We start from the raw sequence: 26,603 nt of genomic DNA, 5'->3' as shown, positions 1-26,603 counted from the left end.
AGTGATGGCTGCATGTGCCTTATTTAATTTATTTCAATGATGCCGGATCAACAACTGGACATCTAGAAGCCTACGACTAGGATAGGTTGAAAGAGTGTTCGTCCAAATTTGGAAGAAATCGTAAAGCAAATAATGTTTGTCCAGCTATGGAACCTGTTCAGCGAGGAGCTTTTGCACGTAGGAATTCTATTGCTGAGTTTTGTACGTTAAATGAATGGACGTAGAAGCCTACTCTGTTTTTTCTTTTGTTTTTTAGAACCAGAGTATCGTTTTGACTTTTATTAGGCTCTATTGAGCGAGAAACTACAACTTTTGACTGGTCGGTGAGTTCCGGAACAACTTGAACTATTTCACCATTTCGGGATTAGACAGAACAGAAACGAAAAGATGTAGGGAGGAATAGTTTGATCGGCAATTTTTATGAACATTAATTACATGTGCTGTAGTTTCAGCGGAGAGAAACGCTCTCGGTAAAAATCCGAGGATCAACGTATTGCATCATGACGAAAAAAATAATGATTTCGACATTTGGTATCGTGCAGTGGAAATCCCCACCGCTTCGTCTGGAGATTTCCTTGTACAAAACTAAAAAACACTGCATGCTAACATGCCTTGACATTTTCTGTAAGTTCTAACCCACTCCATGTTTACTTGAAAACACCAGAATACGGTAAAGCACGTAGTATACGTTCAATCACAGGCCATCTCATACGGATACGGTAAACCATGAGTTATCTTCCAACTTAAGAAAGGACATGGTCATTCCACTTGTAGCAGCACCCTTGCAAAATCCCATTGTCAATCAAGGACTTCAAAGGTGACGTACTCATAATTCTGCTTCAACCTTGCTTCAAGTATACAAGGACCCTGCAAACAAAATGTTAATCAGCATCAATGGAACATATTTGTTCAGGCCATGCATCCCTTGAGTAGAATTTACCGTCCTCTTCAATTTCGGTTTCCTATGCTAAAATGTAGAAAACTTTTAGCTCAATGGAAGCTGACCAAGATTTTGAAACTTTATAAATTTGGCAGGGAGACAACTTAAATTCACTTTGTATGAACAGTTTAACAGTAGTAAAAAAACTGATGGTGAAAAGCCCTTTCAGATATGAAACAGTTATTTTGCAAATGATCCAACATTAATTCATTTACCTAATGAGATAGTACAGAATTAAAAAGGAAAGGATGAAAAACCCTGCAAGGGCACATGTTCTCCGACTTGATTTCTTTTCAAATACCTGCATAGCAAGAACTTTATTATGCTCAGCTACTTCCACGCAGCCAAGTAAATAAAAAATAACTCAAAGTAGTTCTAGCTTGTTACCATCTTGAATCGATCCATGGTTCCTGACATTATACCCCTTGATGTGTCCATGTTGTTGCCCTGATTTTACAACAGATTTCACTCAGAATAAAGAAGTTGAAATTGTTTTCCCTAAATCTGGGACTGTCAATCAAAAATACAAACCACATACCATTCGATCAAGCAAATGGTTTTGACTCTCCACTTCCTCGTGTATATCACCCGTTAACTGTAAACAAGAAGGTGTATACATATCATGAGTTGCTTCAAAAAGAAAATTTGGATTTATTTACCAGAAAATGCATTTAAACATTTATATGCATCATCAGCCAAAAAAAAACTACTTAATTTGCAGGAAAACATCAATCCTGTATAACTTTCATTTCTCTTCCCTGATCAAAATTGTGTCTTATCAAAAAAGAATTCCAATAGGCTGCAGCAACAGAACTTCTAGTATTACACAGATGCCTGTGAGAATGCACGCAAAAGAGTGCATGACATCCATAACATACAAAACTTTTTTTACGGAAAAAAAATGGATTTTATTAGATAAAAAATGGAGAGGATATACAAATAGGAGGATCAGGAAACTCCAAAGACAAACAAAAATCAAAATAGAAGGGCTCTTCAACCCCTCTGACTATCTGCACACACATACAATTACACAGGTATAACTCATCATAAAAGTGTGAAGAGTGTGTGTGTGTGTGTGTGTGACATCAATTGAGTACATACATTACAGGAAGCTATAAGAAAAAGGGTGGCATATTAGGTGATGTAACATTTTGAATCTGCTTTCTTCAGTTAATGTTAAGCAACACTCGCACTATCCTTCCATTCCCTGCTCCATCATATGCCTAGGAGAATTTGATCTGGTATTTGCAATTTGTATGCATGAGCATAGCAAAACTTCACAGGGTGCTATACAATATTAGCACATAAAACAATCACAAATTTCAATACATTTTTTTTATATATAAAAAAAAAAAAACTGGTAAACATGAACTTTCCATAAAAAAAACGAACAGAAAAACCACCTGAACTTAAAAGGCAAGGACAACTAGATAAGTACAGACCAGAAGCCCCTGAATGGTTTCAACTTCGTGCAAGTTTGTTTAACATGCATCTCACCAGTAAGCACCTTATTACTGCCCATCATTGACAAACAACAAACGATGCTGGTGCTGTGTAAAAATAAAAAAGATGACTGTATTGTATTGTAATTGTACCATGTCAACTCAGTTCAGAATACTACTCAACTATACATCAGCTACACCATTCAAAACAAGTCTGAAATGACAGAGCATTGTGCATGTCATCCCAAATTAATCATGACACGGTACAGATTTCATGAACCAAGAAAGTAAAAACAAAGGCAGGTTCAGGCAGCAGTTTATTTAATATGAAAGGAAGTAAATTACATAAGGAGTGATGCAAAGGATTAGTTTTAAAGTTTGGGAGAGAGGCATACTCTCTTGAGGAAAAGAACTCTGTCTTGCAGAGTGTGAACAGCCTTATCATTGTCATGGTCGTCGGTTTCGTGGGAAAAGGAAGAGGATGGCCTAAGACCTCCTTCTTCAAGCCCATCATCAAAGAGAGCTGTTCTCGAATTTCGATGCTCCCTGCCATCATTTTGAAAATACATTCAAGCAAATCAAAATCGAAATGCATTCACAGTCCGTTATAATTTTAATTAGAAAACGAAAATGAAACCCTAGAGCTAGGATAGATAGAAATAACCAAGCTAGATGTGATTTAGATTAACAAAAGTCATATTGGATTGAGATTGAAAGGAGCATCTGGTTCGTAAACTAACCTTCTGTAACTCATTGGCTGCGGCTGCTGCTGCTGCTGAATCAATGATTAAAATGTTGGTTTCTGCTTCTCTATGCGAGTGTTTGGTTGCTGAGAAAATCTTTTTTGAAAAAACAGAGCACAAGCCGGGATCCGGCCTCGAATTTTGTTGGTTTTTTTTTTAATTGAAAAAACTAATTACTGGGCCACAATAAAAATCCGGCGAGAATATTGACTTGCTGAAAGTTTATCCACCGAGAGCGTCTTGAGCCTTCCAAGAAGGCCCATTATTAATGAAGGTTGCCCTATCATTTAATGAAGATGGTGAGGCCTAACGATCTCAAATTCAACTCTGTGTTTTGAGAGAAATTATTGGGAGCATCGGAAATTGTATTTCATCCTTTCACCATTCCTTTTTTTTCAAGTATAGGATTCATTATAAAAATAAGTTATAGTTTTACATTTTTATGAAACAAAACGAATACAGTTATTGGTATACTAAATAATTTTTCTTTATTGTATCAATTTCGTCCCCATTACATCAAAAAAACTAAAACACCCAAGGTGTTAATTGTTAAACTAGCATTATTCACACACTCACTGACATGGATGACACTAAGTATTTTTTTAATAATTCAATTTGATTTTTTTAATTTTATTTGTGTAATTTGATCCTAGTTGAAGGCCAATTGCATCTGAATTCTTAGTCAATGGTAAAATTAAGAGGATGGAACTAAAAACACATTAAAATAGGTGGTATGTCAAAGATTGCATAAGAAATACACTTACATCCTATATCTTTAAAAATAACACAATGTATACAATTTAGGTTTTGTTAAATTTTAAAAAATTAATTTTGATATATTATTTTATTTTTGTTATTTTTTAGTTTTTGGTTAAAAAGAAGAGAGAGAGATAAATTGATGAATTCCAATGACATTAAAAAAAGTCATCATTCACTCCATCTTTGACCACCAAAATAGGTTTTCTTGGTATTCACAGATTTCATTAGATGAGAAGGGCTTTATGGCGGTTGTTTAGAGCCTCGATGTTGTATGAAAAAAATAGACATGAGCCAAAAAAGGTAAAACTAAACTAGTTTGATTTCATGTTTTTAGATTATTTTTTGAGTATTTAGAATTTGATGAAATGATTTTTGGATGTTATGAAGGTGCTGGTGAAGTGTTTTTAGATTGAAATAGCTTGAATATTTTATTATTATTTTTTTTTTGCCAAAAGACTACCTGCCTGGTTTTTTAGCCATAATTGTGGTGATCAAAATCTGTACTTGGAAACGACACATTATCTGTCTTGGCGAGTGGCATGCTTCTTACTTTTAAAATAAAATAAAATAAATAAATGATAGGTCGTTCTCTCCCTTTAAAAAATAAAAATAAATAGTAAATAGTAAAAATAAATAAAAACAAGCCTTAGCCCTCTGGTTTGGGTTTGATAGCCCGCCAACACCCATGGTCTCTTTATTTCAGTTGCCCAAGCCTGCTAGGCTATAGACCAGTGGGTCTAAACGCCTTTTTTCTATCTCAAAAGAAAAGAGAAGGGGAGAAAGGGCTTCAAATGTTCCTTTCTCCCCTGCAAATACTGCTCTGCAAAGAAATCATTCACAGAATAAGAAACTACGGGGACTCTCTAAAGCTGAGCTCCGTCATCTTACCTTCATTACAAGAGTTTTATAATATTTTCAAGTGAAATAATAATTGTTTTTTAAAATATTTTTTATTTAAAAAATATATTAAAATAATAATTTTTATTTTTTTAAAAAAAAAAATTTAACATTAACACATCAAAATAATATGAAATTATTAAAAAAAATTAATTTTTTTTTAAAATATTTTCAAAATATAAAAACAAACAATCTTTTATTTAAATAGAGCATGAGATTAATATAATTTTGTCTCGACTTCGTGCTCTGAACCACACATGGTGCATGTACCCGCGCATGCAAATACGCACCACTCAAGTGCATGTTTAATTATTGGGTGAATAGTAATAGTAATAATAAGTCAACGTTTATTTTTATTTTTAATTTTTGATAAATTCTTGTATTTGTAAGCATCAGACCAGTGACCACACAGGGTTCCTAAATCAAGGGGTCTTTTATTATCACATCAATGCTCTCTTCTACCGACTGTAACGTGTTTAATGCCACGTGATACCACCCGCTTCCAGCCTTGGATTTATCTGGTACGTCCGTTCCTTTGATTGCTTCAAGTCTGGCATCACCCTCGGCAATAAATATTTGTAATTTCTCAGGATCATTAGTAAGCAAAAAATCATGAAACTTGAGAAAACGTTGTTCTGTTTAAAGATGATAACTTGCATTGCAAACTAACTCATTTGCTCACGAAGCATGCAATAGAAGACCAAAGCCACTGGTCTTGTCAGACCAAAGGTTCATAACCATGTGTGCCTGGTCTGCAAATAGTTACAAGCTGGCCCTAAACCTGAAGAACTCACAATGCATAATAATGCTTCGTTTCAGAAGTAAGATTGCACCAGAATCACATAAATAGATCTTGACGGCACCGGAATAAAACAGTTAACTTAGATCGGAGTGTTCACGCATGTACCATTACGGGTTGACCTTATCCTACGCTCTTGCACATGAACGCCACTTCTACACCAGATGCTTGTGGATGCAAGAATACTAAAAAAGAAAGCACAAACCCATGCATTTTAAACAGGCTATGGGTATTCACAAAGAAGAAATGAACTTATGGAGTGCTCAAACTCAATGATCTTGATCCGTAGCTTACTTTCAAGAGAAAGCAATAAATTATCAGACACTTGACATACAGTTGCAGCAAACAGTTACATGCTCTTAAGAAGCGTTACTTGAAATGGATAATTTGAAGCAGAACTAATCATAAATATCAATCATCAATCAGGAGAAGTAAACATTAATCAGAAAATAAAGAAATAGAAACTTGACATCAGCTATTAGGTAGTGTTTGGTATGTTGGATAGTATTAATTGGACTGTACTAGACTCAACAAATCATTGTTTTGTCTTGTGTTTAGTGCATGGGATAGTATTATGACATATTTAGTATGTTGGATACATACACATTCTACAGAACAGAGAGATTTTCTCATAATTAATTGAATTCATGTAATTCAAAAGTGAAAACTTCCCATAGCTGGCAGTGAAAGACATTAATCAATTCAGATCTTCAGTAATGCAAGTCATCAGTGTGAAAAGCTTGAAAATTAACTTTGTTTGAGCTGTGATTTGTGTCTTCATTCAAGTATCAGGAGTCAACAACTACAATTTACAACCTCCTTCAAGTATTCATATTAATTATGATAATTAATCAACAAAGGAAGCTCGGCACTGCAACTGCCATTGCATGCAGTCTTCAAAATCAAAACTACTTGCACAATCCAACAAAGCATTCTGCTGATGTTCATAGCGACATATGTAATTCATCCCAACAAGAAGCTCACAAATAGCTGCCTCTGTCTTTCCCCTGTCAGCAAAATACAATGTCTGAAGCAGAAGAACATTTGTCCGCTTGACAATCTGGTGCTCCTCGAAATTACGCTCACTTTGCCACCTGATCATGTTGTGCGCAAGAGGAGCAAGCCACCTGAGTATTCCATCAAGAGTCTCCTTCCAATCATGGGCAAGCGGAGCATCATATATAGCAAGATGCTTCACGTAGGACTTGAGGTTAGTCCTCAGAGACATTCTTAGGCTTGTTGGTAACATCTGGTACAAGTCATCCCTTGCTTCCTCGCCCACTAAATGGGGGTAGCGAAGCAGTTTCTCTATAACAATTATGACATTTGCATAATGCAAGGCCAAGGCAGATCCTCCAACTGTGGAAGGAGGAGCATAAACCATTAGCCTACTTTTGGGACCAAACCGTGCATTATTCATCCCACCACGCCTGGCTTGTCTTTGATCTCCACTGAAAGAAACTCCCCGATTGGAAAAGCCTGAGGGGATTGGGAGCTCTATCTTCACACTACCATTCCCTACACTATAACAACGAGAAGTCTGGCTCCTCTGGTCCTCATCGACAACAACACAACTGTCATCATCATCAAACTTTGAAGCCGAACTGCTCAAACTAAGGCAATCCAGGAAAAGCCTTCCAGGACTAGTCCCACATGGAAACACAATATCTTCAGTTCGAAATAATAGATCAACTCCACCTTTCCCTGAAGCAATCCGAGGTTTAAGGTCCCTCTTCTCCACCACGGCTCTCTCAATTGGTCCCGATTGACACAAACTGCTGCTTCTCTTGCTAACAGCCCGTCTCAGTGGCCCTGAAACCCTTTGTGAACCATGACAATCACCAATATGTCCTGGGACCTCCCAGCATTCGTCCTTCATGGGAGGGGACGAACAGACCCCTTCAACAGCCCCAAGGCCCTTCATTTGCAACACCGATTCCCCGAAAACAGCAGAAATCCTAGCGTAAATAGTACAAACAGTCCTAGCCAACAATTCAACAACCTTATCACAAGTCTGGTTCCAAAGAGAAATCTCCTTAAGATGCCTCACATCCTGTCTCTGCCAAATAAGTTTCTGCTCAAACGCCCTTTGACTCTCTTCGTGTTGATTCTGCTGAAATTTCTTGGTAGCCTGCTCCAATTCATTCAAAACCTCCAGTTCACAATACAAATTAGAGGTTGCATTCACATACCTCTCCATCTTCTTAACCATACCCTCCATATCCTTAACCAAAAACCCCAACTCCTTCACATCAATAACCCCACCAACAATATCCCCATAAACATGCTCAAAACCCTGCAAAGCAGGCTCGACACACTTCTTTCCTAGCCTAGAAACAACATTAGCTACCCTGTTCAAGTCATCGAGTTTCTCAGCTAATGCAAGCTGAAGAAGGTAACTTTCATCAGTAGACACCAAGTTCTTAACTCCCTCGGATTTCAAGATCTCACTTTTTAGCTTTGAGATCTCAGAATCAGTGAGGGACCTGTGGAGGTGTACAGTTTTAGACAAGACATTAGCAACCTCAAAAGACAAGATGCCGATGATTTGTTTGTCTTTAGAATCTTGTTTATTTCTTGGGTGGTTGTGGTTGTGGTTGTGGCTGTGGTTGCTCTTTTTCTTGGAAGATTCAAGAAGAAGTGCGTGCTTAAGATTGCTACTTACCTGGTTTCCCATCTTCACAATCCAAGCTTCTGCCACCATATCTCTAACCCCAATCACCAAGAAATGAATGCTCCTTCAAAAGAAAATGTGAATCTTTTACCTTGTTAGAAGAGTGCGAGTGTCTTTGTGGAGGGAAACAAGAAATGGCTGGTAGCGGCGTTTAAGAGAAACAGAAGCTCCTCGGGGGATTTTTCATCTTTTTTGTGTTTTTTGGGCGTGTGATGTTAGGACTGGTTTTATTTCAAAAGTAAAAGGGGTTGAGCTGTGTTTTGATTCTTGAAGGTGGTCCAAAGGCAAAGGGCATGCCAAATATTGCTATGCTACGCTGCTCCTTTTTGTTTGTACAGTGACTTAAGACTGGGACTGTTACATATATTTAAGTTTTCTGGGTTCGACTTGCAATTTATCAGGACCTTCATCTCATTTATTGCATTTGGTGTACTGTACAGAGAGTAAAATATCCATCTAATCTTTTGTCAAACAACTGATTTGTTATTTTCAATAAATTAGGTGCCGGTTTAGATGGGCTAAAGTATCCATTTCAAGATTTTTTTGCACTGGATTTGACTTCGGAGAAAGAAAGAAATAAAAAAATATTTTTTATATTAATATATTAAAATGATTTAAAAACATTAAAAAATTAAATTTAAATAAAAAAATTAAATTTTGAACCAATAGTGTTCTGGCGGCAACGAGAAGCACTATTAGTGTTAAAAGAGACCATTTCCCACACTTCGCATAAAGGAAAAGAGAATAAATTCGAAGAGGCACAGTTCCAATCTCAGGAGCAGGTGAGATTTCAATTTTGAAACCTTGTCTTGTTTGGTTTTTTATTTTCTTATTTTTGACCCACAACCAGTGGAGTAGGAACTCGACTTCGGGAGGGCAGCTCACGGGCACCCAGTACTCGACATAAGTGGGTTTGACCTCACAACGTGCTTTAGGTCAACCTAACCAACAGTAGCTGAAAGGTGTTTGACTTCGACCTCACTTATTCCGATTGCTCTCTCAAGGGAAAGAAAAACAAAAAAAAAACGTCTTTACATGTTTCATGTAGGACACAGTTCATGCTGACACAGTAAGACCCATCTGAATCGAAGTACAGGACTCGAAAATCAAAATCCTTTTAACCACAAGAGCCGAAAAGGCAGCAATGTGAAGCCAAAATGTTCATATTTTGCATATATAGATAGGTCAAATTGATTGATACGGTAGTTTGCTAAATTTTGCTTAATCACGTGGTGTGAGGAATTTATTGGGTTTAAAATAGAGGAATGTTGTTACTGCGGTATTTTTTTCATAAATAGTTTGAAGGTGAAATAATAATTATTTTTTTAAGTAATTTTAAGTTAAAAAATATATTAAAATAATATATTTTTATTTTTTTAAAATGATTTTAACTGTATTTTTAAACGCTATATTAATAGTTTACTTGCAAGGCTATCTTAACGTGTAGGAAATTTTTGTAATTATTGGAGGATTTAGGCATTACCTGCTACTCTCTCTCGAGCAAACACTTGAATACTTCATCTTAGGATATAAGAATATATAGCAAAAGATAACCATATCATCAAATGTCTCTTTCTCTTTGATATGGGACTTCGGTATATTTCGTTATGTTGCATAGAAATACCGCTCAAAGGAAGGGAAAGTTTGTCAAAAGCTAACCATAGTGGGAGTTGTTAGCTTGTGTTTATATATATATATAAAGGTGAATGTCCGGATTAATTTATGCACATCTCGACTAATTTTACGAGGTTTTGAAATTAATAATCATCTAAATCTTTAATAATCATTATATAAATAATCATAAATCTCAAACTTAAAATTACATATAAAAAACAATTTTTTTTAGTGCCAAACTCTTACTGTTTAACAGCTCCTGGATGGTTTGTTTTTATATTTCTATTATGAGGACAGTTTGCATGCTTGGTCACGACCATGCGCGTGGATGGATTTGGCGAGGAATTAAGAAACAATCACATAATGACAAGAAGAGAGGATAAAACCATTGTCTAGCTCACTCGTAACGTCATGGGTTTTGGCATCTCTCCTGCAGTCAAGATATGTCCAGTTTATATACCTAAGCAGATGCCCCAATCTGTCATGTTAGCATAATAAATAATAATCATGATAGATATTATGAGTTAATTATTACAACTTTGCTTGGATGAATTTTTCTTTATAAAGAGTCTTCGTTGAGGATCTTTGCCTTTGCTTAATTAAGCCACTTTATTAGTTTTTGGGATATCATTAAATCATCATCATCATTCTTTTTATTTTTATTTTATAATGATGTCCTCTGGTGTTATGTCCTTGGTCCTGATTTTTCATAGATTCACTTATGTATTTTAGCATTTCACTCCTTTTCTTGCAAGATTTTCTTTTTGTTTCTAGCACGGGGGTGTGATTCCAATTAGGTTTATTTAAGCATATAATCAGGCACAAAATAAAACTGTAAGGGATAATTTTTTCATCGTGATAGACAAATGTTATATTTTCTCATTTAATCCATGATTTAACTCGATAATAAATACATTTTCAATAATCAATAATTTATTGTGATTTGTAAAATCATTTTATAATGGTTTGTTGAAATTTTTTTTTTAAAAAAACATAGTCATGTTTGCATTAGGTTCTTCATCTACTATTAAACATTGATTGACATAACTTTGATTCATTCTCATCAGATATATAATTGTATTCATATAAGGTTTATTGTTATTATTTACAACTTTGTACATATTGTCATAACTAAAAGTTGACCCAATCATCCTTTTTATTATGATTTCATAAGGAACATATGGTTCTCCGTATGCAAACCAATACAAGTATCTCTTCATAATATTTTTTGATTTTTTGATTAAATAATTTTTAATTTTTTTTAAACTCGTCTTAGAACTTATTGTTTTTTTTTTAATGATTAAAATAATATTATTTTTACATATTTATAAAGTAAAAAAATTTAGGTGTCCGGATAAACCCGATCAACCTACTTAACTTGTGACTTGCAGGAGTCGGCCTCCATGCTGGATCCAAAACCATGATTCTAAACTTGTTTTCATCAATTCTTACGAACAGCTAACTATATCATATTGATATACAAATGTGAGTCACACCTCAAGTACATGGGGACCCATCCTTCATTCAAGGCTTCCGATTAATTAGTTCAGTCCAAGCGGGGAACCAATTTGTAAGGGGACATGATCATAATAAGGCTTCAACTAGAGAGACCAAGAATCAGCAGCTATGTTCCCTTGAGGTCTTGGTTTAGTGGTGGAAGGGGCTTGTTTCCTTTCTGTGCATCAGGGTTCAAATCTCACTGTGCACGCCTGTCACCCCCATGGTGCCTTACATGCTCGCTGGGTTTGCAGGATGTTCAGTGGGTCGTGGGATTAGCCGTGGTGCACGCAAGCTGGCCCGGACACCCACGTAAATCAAAAAAAAAAAAATAGCAGCTATGTAATCATCTAGGTGGTGACCCAGTGATAAGAATTTGAGATCAAAAGGTTTGCTCTTTCTGTGGTCTCAGGTTCAAGCCTTATGGTTGCTCATATGATGACCACTGGAGGCTTACATGGTTGTTAACTTCAGGGTCCGTGGGATTAGTCGAGGTGCGATAAAACTGACCCGGACACCCACGTTAAACTAAAAAAAAAAAAAAAAGAATCAGCAGCTATGTGTGACAGAGAGCCAGCATTGCCGCATACATCAACACAGATTCGGAGAATCGGAGTTTGATTAGAAAATTTGTGAAAGAAATGAACGTTGGTGTTCATTCCTCTTTGGCAGTGTCTCATGTTTTCTCCAAGTCTCCAGAATGCCTCAGCCCCCGGCCGGATGTCTGTTGCTGGCAACATTCAGCTTCGGCCGACTGAAATGTGAAACACTTTATTGGAAAATGGTGCAGCTTCTAGAGACCTCAAGAGGACCACCTTCACTTTGCCTTTCATTTTGTGTTGTCTTTGCCTCTGCCTAATCATTTGATGCATCAGTTTTCCTTTGGCCCATGAGCCTTTTATTTTCCTCTTTCTGCCATGAAAATGATATTATACTGACATCCTTTTGCCATACTAAACTAATTACAATTAAAAATAAAAAACTGAATTGATGATCTAAATCTCATATTTTCTTTACTTTTTTTTAATTTGCTAATGTCGCCTCAACATTTCTTTTATACTAAGAAAAACTTGGTTTGACTGACAGCTCACTAATCTAGTTATGAATAATTAGTAACCTTTTAACATATCTATATATGTTAAAAAAGACAATCCGTGCCTAAACGTTGATCTGGAAAAAAAAAAAAAAAAAAAAAGATGAATTATGTACAAACTTTTAACAGCATTGTTGTTTAAACAACTCATGTCTGCAAATCACGACAGAACTGTTAATGGTGCATACATTAGAGAGTGTTGGAAGTCAAGCTTTTTACTATAATTTTTTTTTTTTTTAAGTGACGTGATTATCCAGGTTAATTCTTATATATTTTAATTAATTTTGTAGGTCTTAAAATTAATAATTATATAAATTTTTAATAATAAAAAAAACCTCAAACTCAAAATCATTAAAATAAACAAATACAAAATTTATCCAATTAAATTATCCCCTCACTATTGCTTTCTAAGAATAGGTGACAAAGGGTTTCGGGCTCGCTACTAGTTGTTCAACCAAAAAAACAATCCTATAAATGGGCAAGTAGAATGGTATTTTTGGAATATAAATAGTGCTCAAGGCAACCACATGGCCCCCACAACCTATCTAAAAACAAAGAAAACATATATTTTTGAGTGGAGGCCGGAATAAGAAGCCGAGAAGAGATATTGATAAAAAAAAATATATATATAATAAATAAAAAGGAGTGGTTAATGGGCTGCTGCTAACAAATTCCCGCCACATTGCATGGAGGTTTGTGTTTGGGCTAACTTTTGTCCAGAGAATATAGCAAGGCTGTTGAAAGGATTTGCCCCCACAATTCACTTTTGTGATAAACAATACAGCAAAGAGAAGTCATCTTCATGGATTCTTGACTGGTTCACGCAATTCGTGGATTGGTAAATGACGATGAAAGTCATCAATTATTTGTTAGCAGCTTCTGCTAGCAATCAATCAAGATTAGTTTTGTTGTTTATAAGGTCACTTTCTTGATGGGTGTTTTTTTTTTTATCCTCTGCCTCTGTCGAATCAATTATCGACGAGGTCAAACCATTGATGCCCCGAATGCCTCAGCTTGCTTACCGAGTCAGACTCTGGCCCAAGGAAGATCTCTTGGGCCAGTGACCCAGAACTATATAGCCTCTTTCATGTTTTCAAATACTTTCTGAGCATTTTCCAGGAAGAGTTCGGCGGCCGATCTATTTGCCTGGACTTTCGAAACACCAGAAACTTCGGCAATTTACCAGCCTGTGCCAGCTGTTTTCGTGGTTGAGACAAAGAGGGGAAAACAGGTTCATCTGGTTCTCGAGGTAAAATTTGTCGGTGGTCTAGACTTGCCAAACAGTCAGATTGAATTAATTTGGTGTTAGATTTGACATTAGTTCCAGAAATTCAATCTGTTTGATGCAAATATTAAATATTCATAGTTCGAATTTGTTTGGTGTTGCATTAGGTTAGAATTTCTCCTGGTTCTAGAAACGGGAAATTGTCAGAAATTGTGAAACCAGGAAAAAATTGAAAAGAAAATATGTAGGTCCAAAATCCAGATTCCAAATTAGATATGAAGTTAAGAACTTTTGCCTTATAATCTCTTGATTGAATAATATTAAAAAATATAGGGTTTGAATTGTAATAGCAATTATTTTTTAAAATATTTTTTTTTATTTAAAAACACATTAAAATAATATATATATTTTTTTATTTTTAAAATTTATTTTGAATATCTACCTATCAAAACAATCTAAAAATATATATAATAAATACAAAATCAGTCACAGTCCTCGAACCCCCTTCCGCTGTCGCTGTTTCTGGTTAGGTATTAAATTTGACCGGGAAGAGAAGGGATGCATGGTCAAATGTTACGTCACCGAACTGAATAATTGAGAATTCTTCGGCTAGACAAGGCTCCTCAGAATCCAAATCATTTTCCTTTGTTGTTTCATGTCAAGGGTAAAACAAAGATCAGATTTGGATCTCGACGCTGAAAATGTGATTTCCTTGTTTGACATATAGAGAGAAAAGAAGGCTTCTGCTTTTCTTTATTTGCTTAATTTTCAAACATTTATCCTACCGTCCACTGATGGTATGTATATTTAAAGCATCTTTAAAGTTTACAGCAGTAAAGGCAAGAAAATCTGCGCGCACACAGCCATTCAAACGCAGGTCGAATGTCCTTTTCTTTTTTTCTTGCTTCCGAATTTTTATATCCATCGAAGAATAATGACACGAGTAGCATACTCTTCAATATTCGGAACTACTTTATATTATATTTGGATCTCTCATCTCGGACGTTAGAGTATAGCCATTCAAAACAGGATCAGATCAAGCTGTAGATTGAAGCTGTCGGTGAGTCCACTGCTTTTCATTGGCCAACCAATCAATGGACCACGTATTTACCACACCAAAAAAAAAGGACCACGTGTTATAACTGTCATGGTTGTTTTTCTTTAACAATTAATGTTTTTATCATTTAAATAGTGTTTACTTATTATTTCAAGATAAAAATGGTTAGAGACATACATATAAATTTATTATAAAAAAAAATCTTAAAGATAATTTTTTATATGTCTATGTTTATGTCTTTTGTCTACTTGTGTCTTCTATCTTGAGATGCTGACCAAGTATTATTATGCTTTTCTAATTAAAATTACTGTAAAGTTATTTGATATTTTAAAAAAAATAGTTATTTAACTTTCGAGAATAAAATCTTTTTTTTATAAAAACATTTTAAATATATATTAGCTTTCATTTCGAAAGACATTGATGCTTTTTTTTAAAAGGATAAAAGGGTACATGTTTATTTAAAAAAAAAATAAAAAATTCTAAAAACTATCTACTTTGTAATTTACACTAATATATATACGCTATTATTATGTTTCTAAATTAAATTATTTAGTAGTCTATCGTGAGATTCTTGTAATGTATTGATTCTTGTCTCTCTTTTTTTTTTTACTTGTGTTGTTAATGATATTTTTATGTTTTTTTTTTAAGATTTAAATCTTAAAAAATTTAATTTAATTCATTAAGAAATATTTAATTTAAGTTATATTATTGATAATAATCTTTATTAAAACAACAAAATAATAAATTATCAATTTAAGTGATTTTATTTACAACACAACACACAACAATTGATTATCAATAATGATTCAACTTGCCTTATTGTCATTACAGTAGTCATGAACTCATCAAGTAAGCTGCAGATTATGTTTAAAACAAAAGGATTCGAGCTTATTAGGGTTTTGGCATGAAGATATCATTATGATCTAGACAGTGGGTAAAACCGAAATTTAGGTGACAAGTACAAGAAAAAGATATTTAATATCATAGTAATTAAACTCGTTAGAATATTGACCTGCTCAAAAGTTAATTTAGAAAAATTAAAAATAATATTTTGAGGCTGTAATAATTTTCATGAAAAAGTTAAAAAAACAATTCAAGTGTATAATTTAAATAATAAAGTTTAAAATATTTTTTTATAAAAGATATTAGTCTTTTATTTTAAATTAAAATATTTAAACTAAAAAAATTTCTTATCCCTCGTTATAAAAATAAAATTTTTTTAAAACATAAAATATATGTATTAATAAGCTTTCAATTTCATATTGAAAAAATAAAATTTTTTTTCTAATATTTATATAGTTAATTTTCATACAGGCTAGTAACTACCAAAAAAAAATTGTTACGCTCATGCGTTTAATATTGGGCTGAGTAAGGAAAAAAACCTCTGATTGATCCCTGCATGCGAGGCAACACCTATGCTTTTTGTATCTTTGTCTTTGGTATTAATTTGTTTTTGTTTCTTAAACAAAAATTAGATATTATTTTGAAGAGCTAAATTGATAAAATAATATTTTAAATAGTATAAATATGACTTTTTCTTACCATGTATGATTCAATGGGAAATTGTTTTTTGAAAAGCTAATTGTATTGAATTAGAAGAAATAAGTGTTTTATTTTTTCTTAATGAGTTTGATATCATTTGTTTTTTTAAATAATTATATTTAACTGGTTTATTTTTTTATTAGTTCTACTTTATTGATTTTGACTTTTTAAAAAGATATATAGAAATAATATTTGTAAAAGAAAAATACATTTTAATATTTTATTTAGCAAAGCATAAAAATACTAATATAATATATATTTTTTAATTTTTAGCTTTTCATTTAACACAACCCTACACCTCGCTTGAAGTTGCTCTAATAGTCGTCTAATCTTTGTTTTTGAGAACACACAACCCATAAATACTTGTTCTTCTAAGCCAAATCACCAGATTTCTAGGTTCACCAGGCAAGTCATAAGGGGTTTCACCGGTAACTTGCAGACCCAGGTTTTATCTACTTCAAACCCCGCCAAGACCCAAAACCCCTGGTCAACCGGTTCTGTTGAGCCGGATTTGATAAGAATGCTTCGTATCCCTGATTGGTAGCTAGAATTTGTGAGAAATTGTTTTTTTAATTAAACTAGATTCTTCTCGCAGCTTCTTCGATGAATTAATTGACTGTTATGACCATTCTAAAAGTAAACAAAAACAGCTCCTTTTCTCTCGATAACCATTCTGAAATGGAATTGCCCTTCTTCTAGGCTTCAGAATCCATTGAAATACAATCCACTAAGTGTGTGTGTGTGTGTGTTGTGTGTATATATATATAAAGCAATGAAAGCTATTTATAATTATCGTTGCCGGTGATCTGGCCGGGATATCATCTCGATATTCAGGCGACCTTGCAAAATCTCTCCTCTGTCTCTCTCTCTCTCTCTCTCTGTAGATTTGCTAAAAGAAATATAGCTTTTAGCAAATCAATCAAAACGACGTAGCTCTATATAAAAAAAAAAAACGCTGTGACATTTGTTTATTAAATCTTGCAGTTTTTATTTATTTTGTCAAATACAATAGATTTTCAATTTTGAATCTGGACAGAAAAAAAAAAATAGGTAATAAAATTATGCAAAAAGGAGTATATGAAAAATATTAACAAAAAGGTTTGTATAATTAGATTTTTTAAAAATAAAAAAAGGCCTAAGCTAAAACCACTATTCTCTGATAATTAATCAACATCCATTCTCATTTCTAAATCTATACTGGCACAGAAAATGAGGGCTTAAACTTAGCCGGCTCGTAACATAAAGGAGCCGCCGGGTGCTGCCACTTCGTGAACACCACTGGCTTCTCCCCCTCGGATCCCTGACTCCTCGGCGGTGGTTGCGGATCCTCCCGAGACTTCATATCCATCGCGGTAGGCGAAGTAATAAGCGGAGACAAGAGAGGAATCGCAACTTTCCAACAGGAAGAAGAAGGAGGAGCTGGACTGATCTGCAAGGACGCTGGTCTCCGTCGCTGGAGCCGGCTGGGCTGCGACCGAGCTGCGGCGGAGTTGTTATTTCGAAGTGTATTTGCCATGATTAGATTTGTGAACACCACTACAGATTAAGAGGGGAGAAGGGCGGGTGCTTATATAGGATGCTATGCGAGGTGTGGCCCTGGCTGGGGGTTATGGGCACGTGGTGTACACGTTAGGGAATCCCTTCTGCACAAGTAAAAGGTCAAAAGGCCTAACAGCATTGTAATCCTTCTATGGCTCGGCTTTTATTTAGCCTTTGCTTTTTGCTTTTTCGGTTCTTTTGATTTGACCGCAAGGATTTTGATTTTTTTAAAAATTCCTATTTTAGTTTAGGGAATTTTTGCGACTTTTCCCTTTTTCTTTTTCCATTTTATATGGGGTATCCTGTTGACCGAATATGTTTAGGAAAATGCAAGAAAGGTCTCAAAAGGAAAGGATTTTTCTTTTTTTTCTTTAAGAAGACCAAAACGGGTACGTATTACTTGCCATATATTATTTTAAATCAAATTCTTGATAAGAAAACAAGATCAAATCAACTGCTTGGTTTGTTTCTTTTATATATATATATATATATATTATGTGAAGGTCAAATCATAGTACATTAAAAAACAAATTAAAATATATCTTTAAAGTAATTGGAGCCATAGAAAGACCTCATTGTTCTAAGAATGAAATTATATTTTTATCCTTGATAAAAAAATAAAAATTGATGAAGCTTGCAATTAGGGTTGGAACTGATTTTTCCAGGATATATAGTGATCATTGCAAAATTGATTAGGAACAAATTGAAAGGGACACTCTTTTTTTTTTTATTATTATAGTAAAATAACTTTTAAAAGCCAAAAAAAAGAGAGTCAAGTTTTTGATGAGGGGTTTTTTAGCCAATTTTAAATTTTATTTCTGAACATTTTATTATATATTTTTTATTTAACTTAGTCCCTCTTATTTTGATTGTTCTATTTATGTGTTTTATATTTTTCTTGATTATTATATTTTTTGAATTTCCTTCCTTGCCATTTTATTGCATCTATGTTTTAATTTAATTTTAGTTTTTATTTTTTTGCTTGCTATATTCTTATCATTTTTTTATTTATCTTTTATATATATATATATATATATATATATATATATATATATATATATATATATATATATTGCCCCTCAACATTTAATTTCATTTGATTTTTTTAATCCAATTCTAATCCTTATTTTTTCATTTAAAAAAAAAACAATTTCTTAGTTTAATTTGTTTTTCAATTTACACCATAATTATTTTCTTTCATTTTGTTTTATATCATATTTGGTCTTTATTTTTTGGATTTAAAATTGTTTTATGATTGGATATTTTATTTTGTTATTTTTTCGTGATTACCTTTCAATAAAGCAATCCTAATCTCATGACCGGACCCAATTTAAGTTTGTTCTTTTTTTAGGGTCTTTTATTAATTATTTTTATTTTACATTTGGTTATTAGACTCTTAACTTCGTTGTTTGTTTCACTTTTCTTTTTATTAAGTTGTATTAATCTCATATCTTGGATAGCATGTTAGTCAAGTTAATCATGGTTGATTCAAATTATTTTCCTCAATGTTTTTTTTATAAGATTCATTTTTTTTACAATTTTATCTTTTGGTGTTAAATTATTGGCCCTTAAGCTATGTGATTTTTGCTTTTCTTTCTATTGAGTTATCTTAAGTACGAGTTAGTCAAGTTAATTCAAGTTAGCTTGTATTTTTTTTTCTCAATATCTTTTTTTATTGAACCTTGGTCTTTTTTACTAGGTTCTTTTAAAATTTTTAATTTTTATCTCAATCTCATATCGTATGCAGTTGGTTCATTAAATTAGCCCTAGTTGACTCAATTTTTCTTCTTCGATATTATATTTTTTTTCATATTTAATATTAGATTATTAAGTTTTGAGCTTTACAGTTTTTTTTTGCTTTATGTAGGTTGTTTCAGTCTCATATTCCGGATCACGTTTTAAGTCAATTTAACTCATGTTGTCTCAAATGATATCGCTTGGATATTTTTTTTTAGTGTTGAAAAAAAATTAATCCGGTCCGCGCCTATATAGTAGATTCTAAAAAGTTTGTTCTCTTGACTACTTTATAGAATCTTTGAAAATATATTTTTATTCTTTAAATGCACAAGAATAATATGATAATGCGTTTTTTAAATGATTCAAAAGGAGAAATTAGACGTATAAATCAGTTTGAAAATATTCACCATTGTCAATTTAAAAATAAAAATCATACATGGGTGATTTGCATTCTTTAGTCTCATCAAAATGTCTGAAACTCAATTCTCAATATATTTTTATTGTTTGACAGAGAAAAAAAAAAATACTTCAGTTTTCTGCAGCCGAAAAAAAATATATATATATCTATAAAGAGCAGCCAATAGAAAAGCTAATAAATTCCGACAAGTTATAAGCTGAGCCAAGCGAAGCTGAGAGAGAAGCAACAGCTACAGAAGAATCAAGAAACCCAAGCTGATAGGTAAAGGCCACATAAAGCAAAGGCAACACGGTCAAGAGGCCGAGTTTGCGTTTTTTCTGACACTTGACACTTGACACTAAGCTGATAGGTGGGGGGCTTTTTCTAAGCTCCTACACCGTTAGATTTTTTACCCATCAAATTCCATCCTACGGTACAGCACAAAGATGCTCCATGCTAACGTCACATGATGCATCTGACAGCCTACAAAATGTTAATAGTCTCTTGTTTTTATCGAAACAATTATCTGTCAGAGACAGAATCCAGTGGATGGGTTCGGGGTTACGTGGTCAATCCCAAGCCTCTGTTTTTCCAACTTTTGATCACCAAGTGTATGATCTCCATTAATCGTCATCAATCCCTATTGGCCTTTCTTGAATTTTTGGTACTTGATGACAAACCAGTGTCGATCGTGGTGCTCCATTATTCTCTTGTCCAAATCCAGCTGTAACTGGTCAAGGATTGAATTGTCTGTCGTCTCGAGAACCTTGGATTGTAATCTCGGCAAGAAATATTTGCCTGTAGATAGTCAAGCATCATGCACTATTGTTGGATACGATTAAATTCAAAGAAAGAATAATTTGGAGCAATACTTGTTGAAATGCCAGGATTTTTCAAAATGGGGCCTCTCCGCATGTACAAGCAAGACCTTCGGGGGCATGCGTCCCTACTTAACTTCATTAATTGTAACGAAAAGAACTTCAAAGTAAAACAGCATTTCCAGCTCTTCGATCCTCGCTGACCGGACTTCCTTGCTTGAACTTCTTGCAGGCGTTCCTCCACCGTGCCCTGCAAGACCATAAACGATTAGATTAGGTTCCTAGTGCTAACTTTGGCAAAGACAGAACAAAAATGAAAGGACACCGTCAGGAATTTTGTTAATGGATCTGTTGATTATTAAAACTCAAGGGCATGTTCAGTCACAGCTCACAGGCTTGTCAAATAATCTTGTATATGTCAAATTTGTCAGAGCTCAACCCTGACTAATGCAATGCTCAGGCACAATATCGTAATTGAGTAACAGGATTTCATGTTAATATAATTCTAAAACTTCACTCTACACCGATACTGCAGATTGAGATGCCGTATAAGGCAATATGAAGCAAATTCCAGGCTTCCAGGCAAATACAACTGGTAGAGATGATGAAACGGAGAAATTCATCTTATGCGAATATTCCACTGGAAATTAAGGACTTTGAGCGAGCCAACGTTGAAGCTTTTGGAATAGGTAAACAGTTAATTGTCAGCACTCAAGTTGCCACAACAATTACGCAGCCAAAACAATATAAGGCCTGTGATAAGGACCTGGAAGAAAGCCTCTAGTTGCTAAATTATACCGAAATCGTTAAGCTTGGATGACTTCGGTGTTTCACTCTCAAATTTTGACTTTGTCAAATACCTATTTTATTCAACTATAAGAGGCTTAGAGCTGCTTTTCAATTAGCCCCAACAATTAGCCTTAAACTTAATAATTTAAATCATGGACCACTGCTGTATCCACATCAACGTGAAAGCTGAAACGCATATAATCAACTTGCTATAATTAAAAAAAAAACCCACAAGTTTCAGGTCAAATATTTGACAATCTCCAGACAATAGAGCTTCCTTAAATTCAAATTAATTTTCGAAAACTTGAAAAGCTAGGAGAATAATGTGACCTTAACAGAGAATCTTTTAACTGAACTGTGTGTTTTTGTCCAGACCGGTGAATTCACATTATTGCTTGCTCCTCTACTGCAGGATTCCACCAGGGATCCTGCATAATTGATATTGCAAGTTTCGACATAATGGGGGGAGATTCTTTTTTCGGAGAAAGGAGATAGCAGGAGATTTGAAAATTACCACAAAAAAAGGCACTTGTGGCTGTAGTTAGATTCCGACCAATACAATCGGCTTTCAACTACATTAAAAATAGACTAGATTTTTTTATTTTTTTTAAAAAATAAAGGAACCATCGAGGAGTTAAATTAGTAGAATTATTTTTCTTCTTCAAAATAAATTTTTTTTTAATTTAATTCTTTATTTATTTAGAATTTTAGACTTGTAAATAAATTTATAATTAGAACTATAAATATAAGTATAAAAATGAAAAAGTTTAGTGTATTGAAAAAAAACACTACATATTTTTCTCTTGAATTTCTTCTTGTCTTCTAGCTTTGCAATTTAGCATTGTTATCCATATTAAACTACTGTACTAATTTTCTTCCCACACAAGTAATTCGTGAAATTTACAGAGCAACAAGCAGTTAAGAAACTTCAATATCGACCATTAAGAACTACTAAGCCGTCATGATTGTTTAAGGAGCAAAGTTTAAGAAGCTCGACACGCGTGTTCTTGGAAACTGCATACCGTTCTCTCTTTGGTTTCACTGAACTTCTTCAAAACCCTCTCCCTCTGCTTCTGTTGTAGTTTTCCATCAAACCTTAAGAGCTCAGTTCCTCTCCTTCTCAATGTGATCTCCAAGAGATAAAAAAAAATAAGTCCACTGACTAAAAACAATGTTGTTTTCACCAGAACCTGACCTACGAATATGTTCCAAGCATTCCAGGAGCTTTGAAACCTTTGAAGACTCCTCCCAGTTCTTCTCAAAGTCAACCCGGAGCTTTGAAACCTTCTAGCAAGCTTGTCCAAGTCAGCGTACTGCTGTGAATCAGCTTGACTGCGTATGTTCAGACAAATCAGAAACAAGGAAATAGAAAGAACAGCAGAAGATTAGTCTTCTTTTTGTCAACAAGTTATTGATGTTATTTGAAACTATATCCTTCCTTCCACATAACAAGAAATGGGTTATTGCAACGCTGCCTCGCTCGTGGTAGCTCAAGGATCGAATCATAGTTATGAAGGACCTTCCCTTGTACCACAAACTGATCAAATTGGACCTCTTTGCATTATATAAGCAGAAGCTAGTTTCAATTAAGTGCCTGTTTGGAGATCCTTTCAAAAATATATTTGACTTAAAAAAATATGAAACTAATATTTATTTTTAATGTTTTTCAATTATTTTGATGAGATGATATCAAAAATAAAATAATATTTTAATGAATTTTCAAGTTAAAATACTTGTAAAAAAAATTATGTATAGTAATAACAAACAAGCATAAAGCAATTAAAATACTTTGACAGAGAATACAATTTAATGGAGAATGTTTTCATCATCCTATGCAATTGCAATCTTATTCTTGATTTTGTGTGGGAGGTAATAGTAAACATATGAATAAATACACTTCAGTTCATCAGGGGAGGAAATAGGTTTCAAATGAGATTCTACTTTCATCGTCATATGAAATCTCATTTTTGGTCTTGAATATATGGAAGATGAAAATAAGTGAAACTTCGTAAGAAAAACGGTACTTTTGATCTTCTGAAAAGGGCATCGTAAAGTTCACGCTCAGCTTCTGACTGTTTGCACTCGGTGATTTGACTGTCAGTTGGAGGAAGAACAAGAATGGGCCTGAAATCACACAAACGAGCCACCAAATATGAAATTTAAGATTGGTTAAGACGCCATCGTAATTTGATTCTGTTGTTATGCAAATGAAACTGATTGGTTAATGAAAGATAGCAGATTCTTACACTTTTATAAGATTCTGTTAGGACACCATACGTGGTTAAGACGTCATCATATCCAGATATAATCTAAGGGTCATTTGTCCTGTCCCCGACACAGTGGACGAAAGTGGAAATATTCTCAGGCTCTGAATGGGTTTCAAACTCATCCTGAGGTTCTTAGAACAGCCAGTAAGATATCTTACAGCATATATCAGCATTCCACGATATAATATCCATTGCACCAGTTAACTAAATGAAGCACCGAAGGCATTTATATTTCCTTCCTATTTGTTGCAGAGTGGTTTGATGCATCATCATTTGCATACGAAGCAGTGAGAATGGGCAAAATTAGGGATGATATATACAATTCGTCTTCTTTATCCCGAATGTATGAGAGGAGAATTCACCTTCCAATGACCAAGCAAGGCCACGGGACAAACAATAAGACCGCCACCTTTTGCTTTAGACAGGGTGTTTGGGCAGGCATCTTTGTTCTCCTTGGTGTTTTCTTGATAGCCAGTGCTTCCCCTACCTCCTCTTGTGAGTATCAGAGAAAATGTCACCACTGTCTTTCCAAGACCCATAGAATCTGCTAGAATCTACGCAAGAACTTACCGAATCAGATGATAACATATAACATTGCACCACCTCACCTAAGAGGAAACAAAATATACAGCTCTAATCTCGGAGCAACATATTGAATCGAATCCACACTGAACTCTGATATGAAGTAGACAATTATAGGAACTCACTCTTGTTGCCATCTGTGTAGCAGTTGGAATTGTGTTGTTGCTTCCCTGGAGAATATATTTAAGAATATTGAGGAAGCCTTCCTGCTTCAAAGCACTCTAGATCAAGTTTCTCATTGTTTGATTTCCTATGCTACAATCTATGTTGTGAAAGGACAACGCAGATTGTGCGTTTTCTTCACTAGAAACTACGTACTTGTCACATATCCGATTTGCTTCTTTCTCAACGTCAATTCCTTTCTCTGACTCTGACATCCACTAGAGATTAGTGTGCTTGGAGGTTCCATCTCCTGCGTAATTAAGATAGAAATGAGAAGAGTTCAAAAGGAGTTATTTTTTTGGATTCTGAAAACACAAGACAACTTTCAAAGCAGTTCACCTCCAAGTTACAAGTATCTCCTGCACCAACAAGCTTGCTTAGAGATGAGTCTGATATAGTTTGTTCGTCTCTGTTTTGTTCTGGAGGCTGCTGGGCACCTTTTCTCCTCATAGGTATGATCAAAGCCGCTTCATCTGGATCACTCTATCTTGACCAACAGCAATTAAGATCTCATACTAGCAAAAAAATCAGTAATGGGATTTGGTGCTTTTACTGGTATAATTATTTATTGTCAATGGATGCCATGTTCATAGTGATCCAATTCAAGATAATGATTTCACCTGTCAACATGTAAATTAGTAAGGGAAATCTCCATATTCCACTGAAAGACCACTGACCTCTGTCTCTTCTCAACAATCTTTTTCTTCACATTGACACCCTTTCTCTCAGGCTGTTCATTATGAATGATCTCTCTAGCCTGTTGTGTTGATTACTCTCTCATTTCACTCGGAGGATTCAGATTGTTGACAATAAATACTGAAATTATGCTGACATCCTTGGAAGAAAAAAAAAACTTGCGCAAAGAGGTTTATTTATCTTTTTATTTTTTTATATAGTAAAATGACAGAATTGCTCATAAAATAAAATAAAAAATCTAAATTTTGTTTCGATGTTTTAAACTTTTTATTATGTTTTTTTTGTTGTTGTAATTTTAAGATCACTCAAGATTGTTTAATAATTTTAAAAATTTTAATATTATTAAAAAAATACCGATATGCAACAATCCATTCTTTTTAAACGACATGTACAATATTATTTAATCACCCAAGCCCAACATCATCATTAATGATGTTGGGAGGTGTGCATTGTTCTCTTCTCTTTAGTTTGGTGCATGCTTACAATAGAAGTGAAGGTTGGCTTTGGTTAACCTTTTTAATTTTTATTTTTTTTTTCTCTCTTTTAGTATAGAAAATTTTATGTCATTCCTTTCAAAAATCTATTGTGCCATCTAGTTTTTATTTTTATCGATTTTGACATTATTTTTTTGATCATTATTTGTTTTGATTTTAATGTTTTTTAAAATTTAAATTATTTTTCAATTTCATCCTTAGAAATTTTATCTCATTTAATTTTTTTTATCCAATTTAATCCTCTTTTTTTTATCGTTCTTTTATGGGTTCTATCCTTTTCTTGATTTATATTTTTTTCAATTTCATCCTTCATCATTTTATATTATTTATTTATTTTTATCCAATTTTGATCCTCATTCTTTTCATCACTATTTCTTATTATTTTCTTGGTTTTTTTTTTTAAAATTTTGTCCCTCAAATTTTATTTCATTTATTTTTTATTCAATTTCAGTCCTAATTCTTTTGGTCATTATTTTTTTATTCTTTTATTATTTTGTTTTCAATTTAGTCCCTAATTATTTTATTTCAATTTAGTTTTTATACCAAACTTGGTCCTCATTTTTTTTATTTCTATTTATTTTGTTTTAAAAGTTTTTATAATTAGAAATTTTACTTCGTGATTTTTTATGTCTGCCTTTCTATTGGGTAATTTTGGTCTAATGACTCGAGCCTGGTTTAAATTATGTTTTTTATCTGGTCCTTTATTAAAAATTGATTTTTTTTCCTTTCAAAATCATCATTCGACATTGAGTTATTGAACCTTAAACTTTGTTATTTGTTCCACTTTTCTTTTTGTGGGTTATCTCGAGTAGCGGGTCAATCGAGTTAACCAGGATTGAA

General features: G+C 33.7%; 3 protein-coding genes across 4 annotated transcripts; all 3 read right to left on the bottom strand.

Annotated features, from left to right (window-relative positions):
* Positions 1–392: 392 nt before the first annotated feature.
* On the bottom strand, positions 393–3,312 carry LOC118061563 (bet1-like SNARE 1-2). 2 transcript variants are annotated; one of them, XM_035075035.2, is made up of 6 exons: positions 3,123–3,309; positions 2,778–2,928; positions 1,479–1,535; positions 1,328–1,387; positions 1,156–1,241; positions 393–867 (listed from the first exon to the last, which is right to left on the bottom strand). In XM_035075035.2, the coding sequence occupies exons 1-6, from the start codon at positions 3,134–3,136 to the stop codon at positions 840–842; spliced, it is 396 nt and encodes a 131-aa protein (XP_034930926.1). In that variant the 5' UTR covers positions 3,137–3,309; the 3' UTR covers positions 393–839. The 2 variants fall into 2 exon arrangements, with proteins under 2 accessions (XP_034930926.1, XP_034930927.1); XM_035075036.2 differs by lacking the exon at positions 393–867 and having other exon boundaries at positions 880–1,241; positions 3,123–3,312.
* A 3,000-nt stretch (positions 3,313–6,312) lies between these two features.
* On the bottom strand, positions 6,313–8,662 carry LOC118061560 (uncharacterized). Its single transcript, XM_035075033.2, has one exon. The coding sequence runs from the start codon at positions 8,282–8,284 to the stop codon at positions 6,428–6,430; it is 1,857 nt and encodes a 618-aa protein (XP_034930924.1). The 5' UTR covers positions 8,285–8,662; the 3' UTR covers positions 6,313–6,427.
* An 8,812-nt stretch (positions 8,663–17,474) lies between these two features.
* LOC118061564 (uncharacterized protein At4g14450, chloroplastic) lies at positions 17,475–17,798 on the bottom strand. The gene has a single exon (XM_035075038.2). It carries the CDS (start codon positions 17,796–17,798, stop codon positions 17,475–17,477), a length of 324 nt encoding a protein of 107 aa, XP_034930929.1.
* Between the last annotated feature and the right edge of the window lie 8,805 nt (positions 17,799–26,603).

The sequence above is a fragment of the Populus alba genome, chromosome 10 (assembly GCF_005239225.2).
Source record: "Populus alba chromosome 10, ASM523922v2, whole genome shotgun sequence".
Classification (NCBI taxonomy): domain Eukaryota; kingdom Viridiplantae; phylum Streptophyta; class Magnoliopsida; order Malpighiales; family Salicaceae; genus Populus; species Populus alba.
The sequence above is the reverse complement of the archived record's forward strand: the minus strand, read 5'-3'. Positions and strand labels throughout refer to the sequence as shown.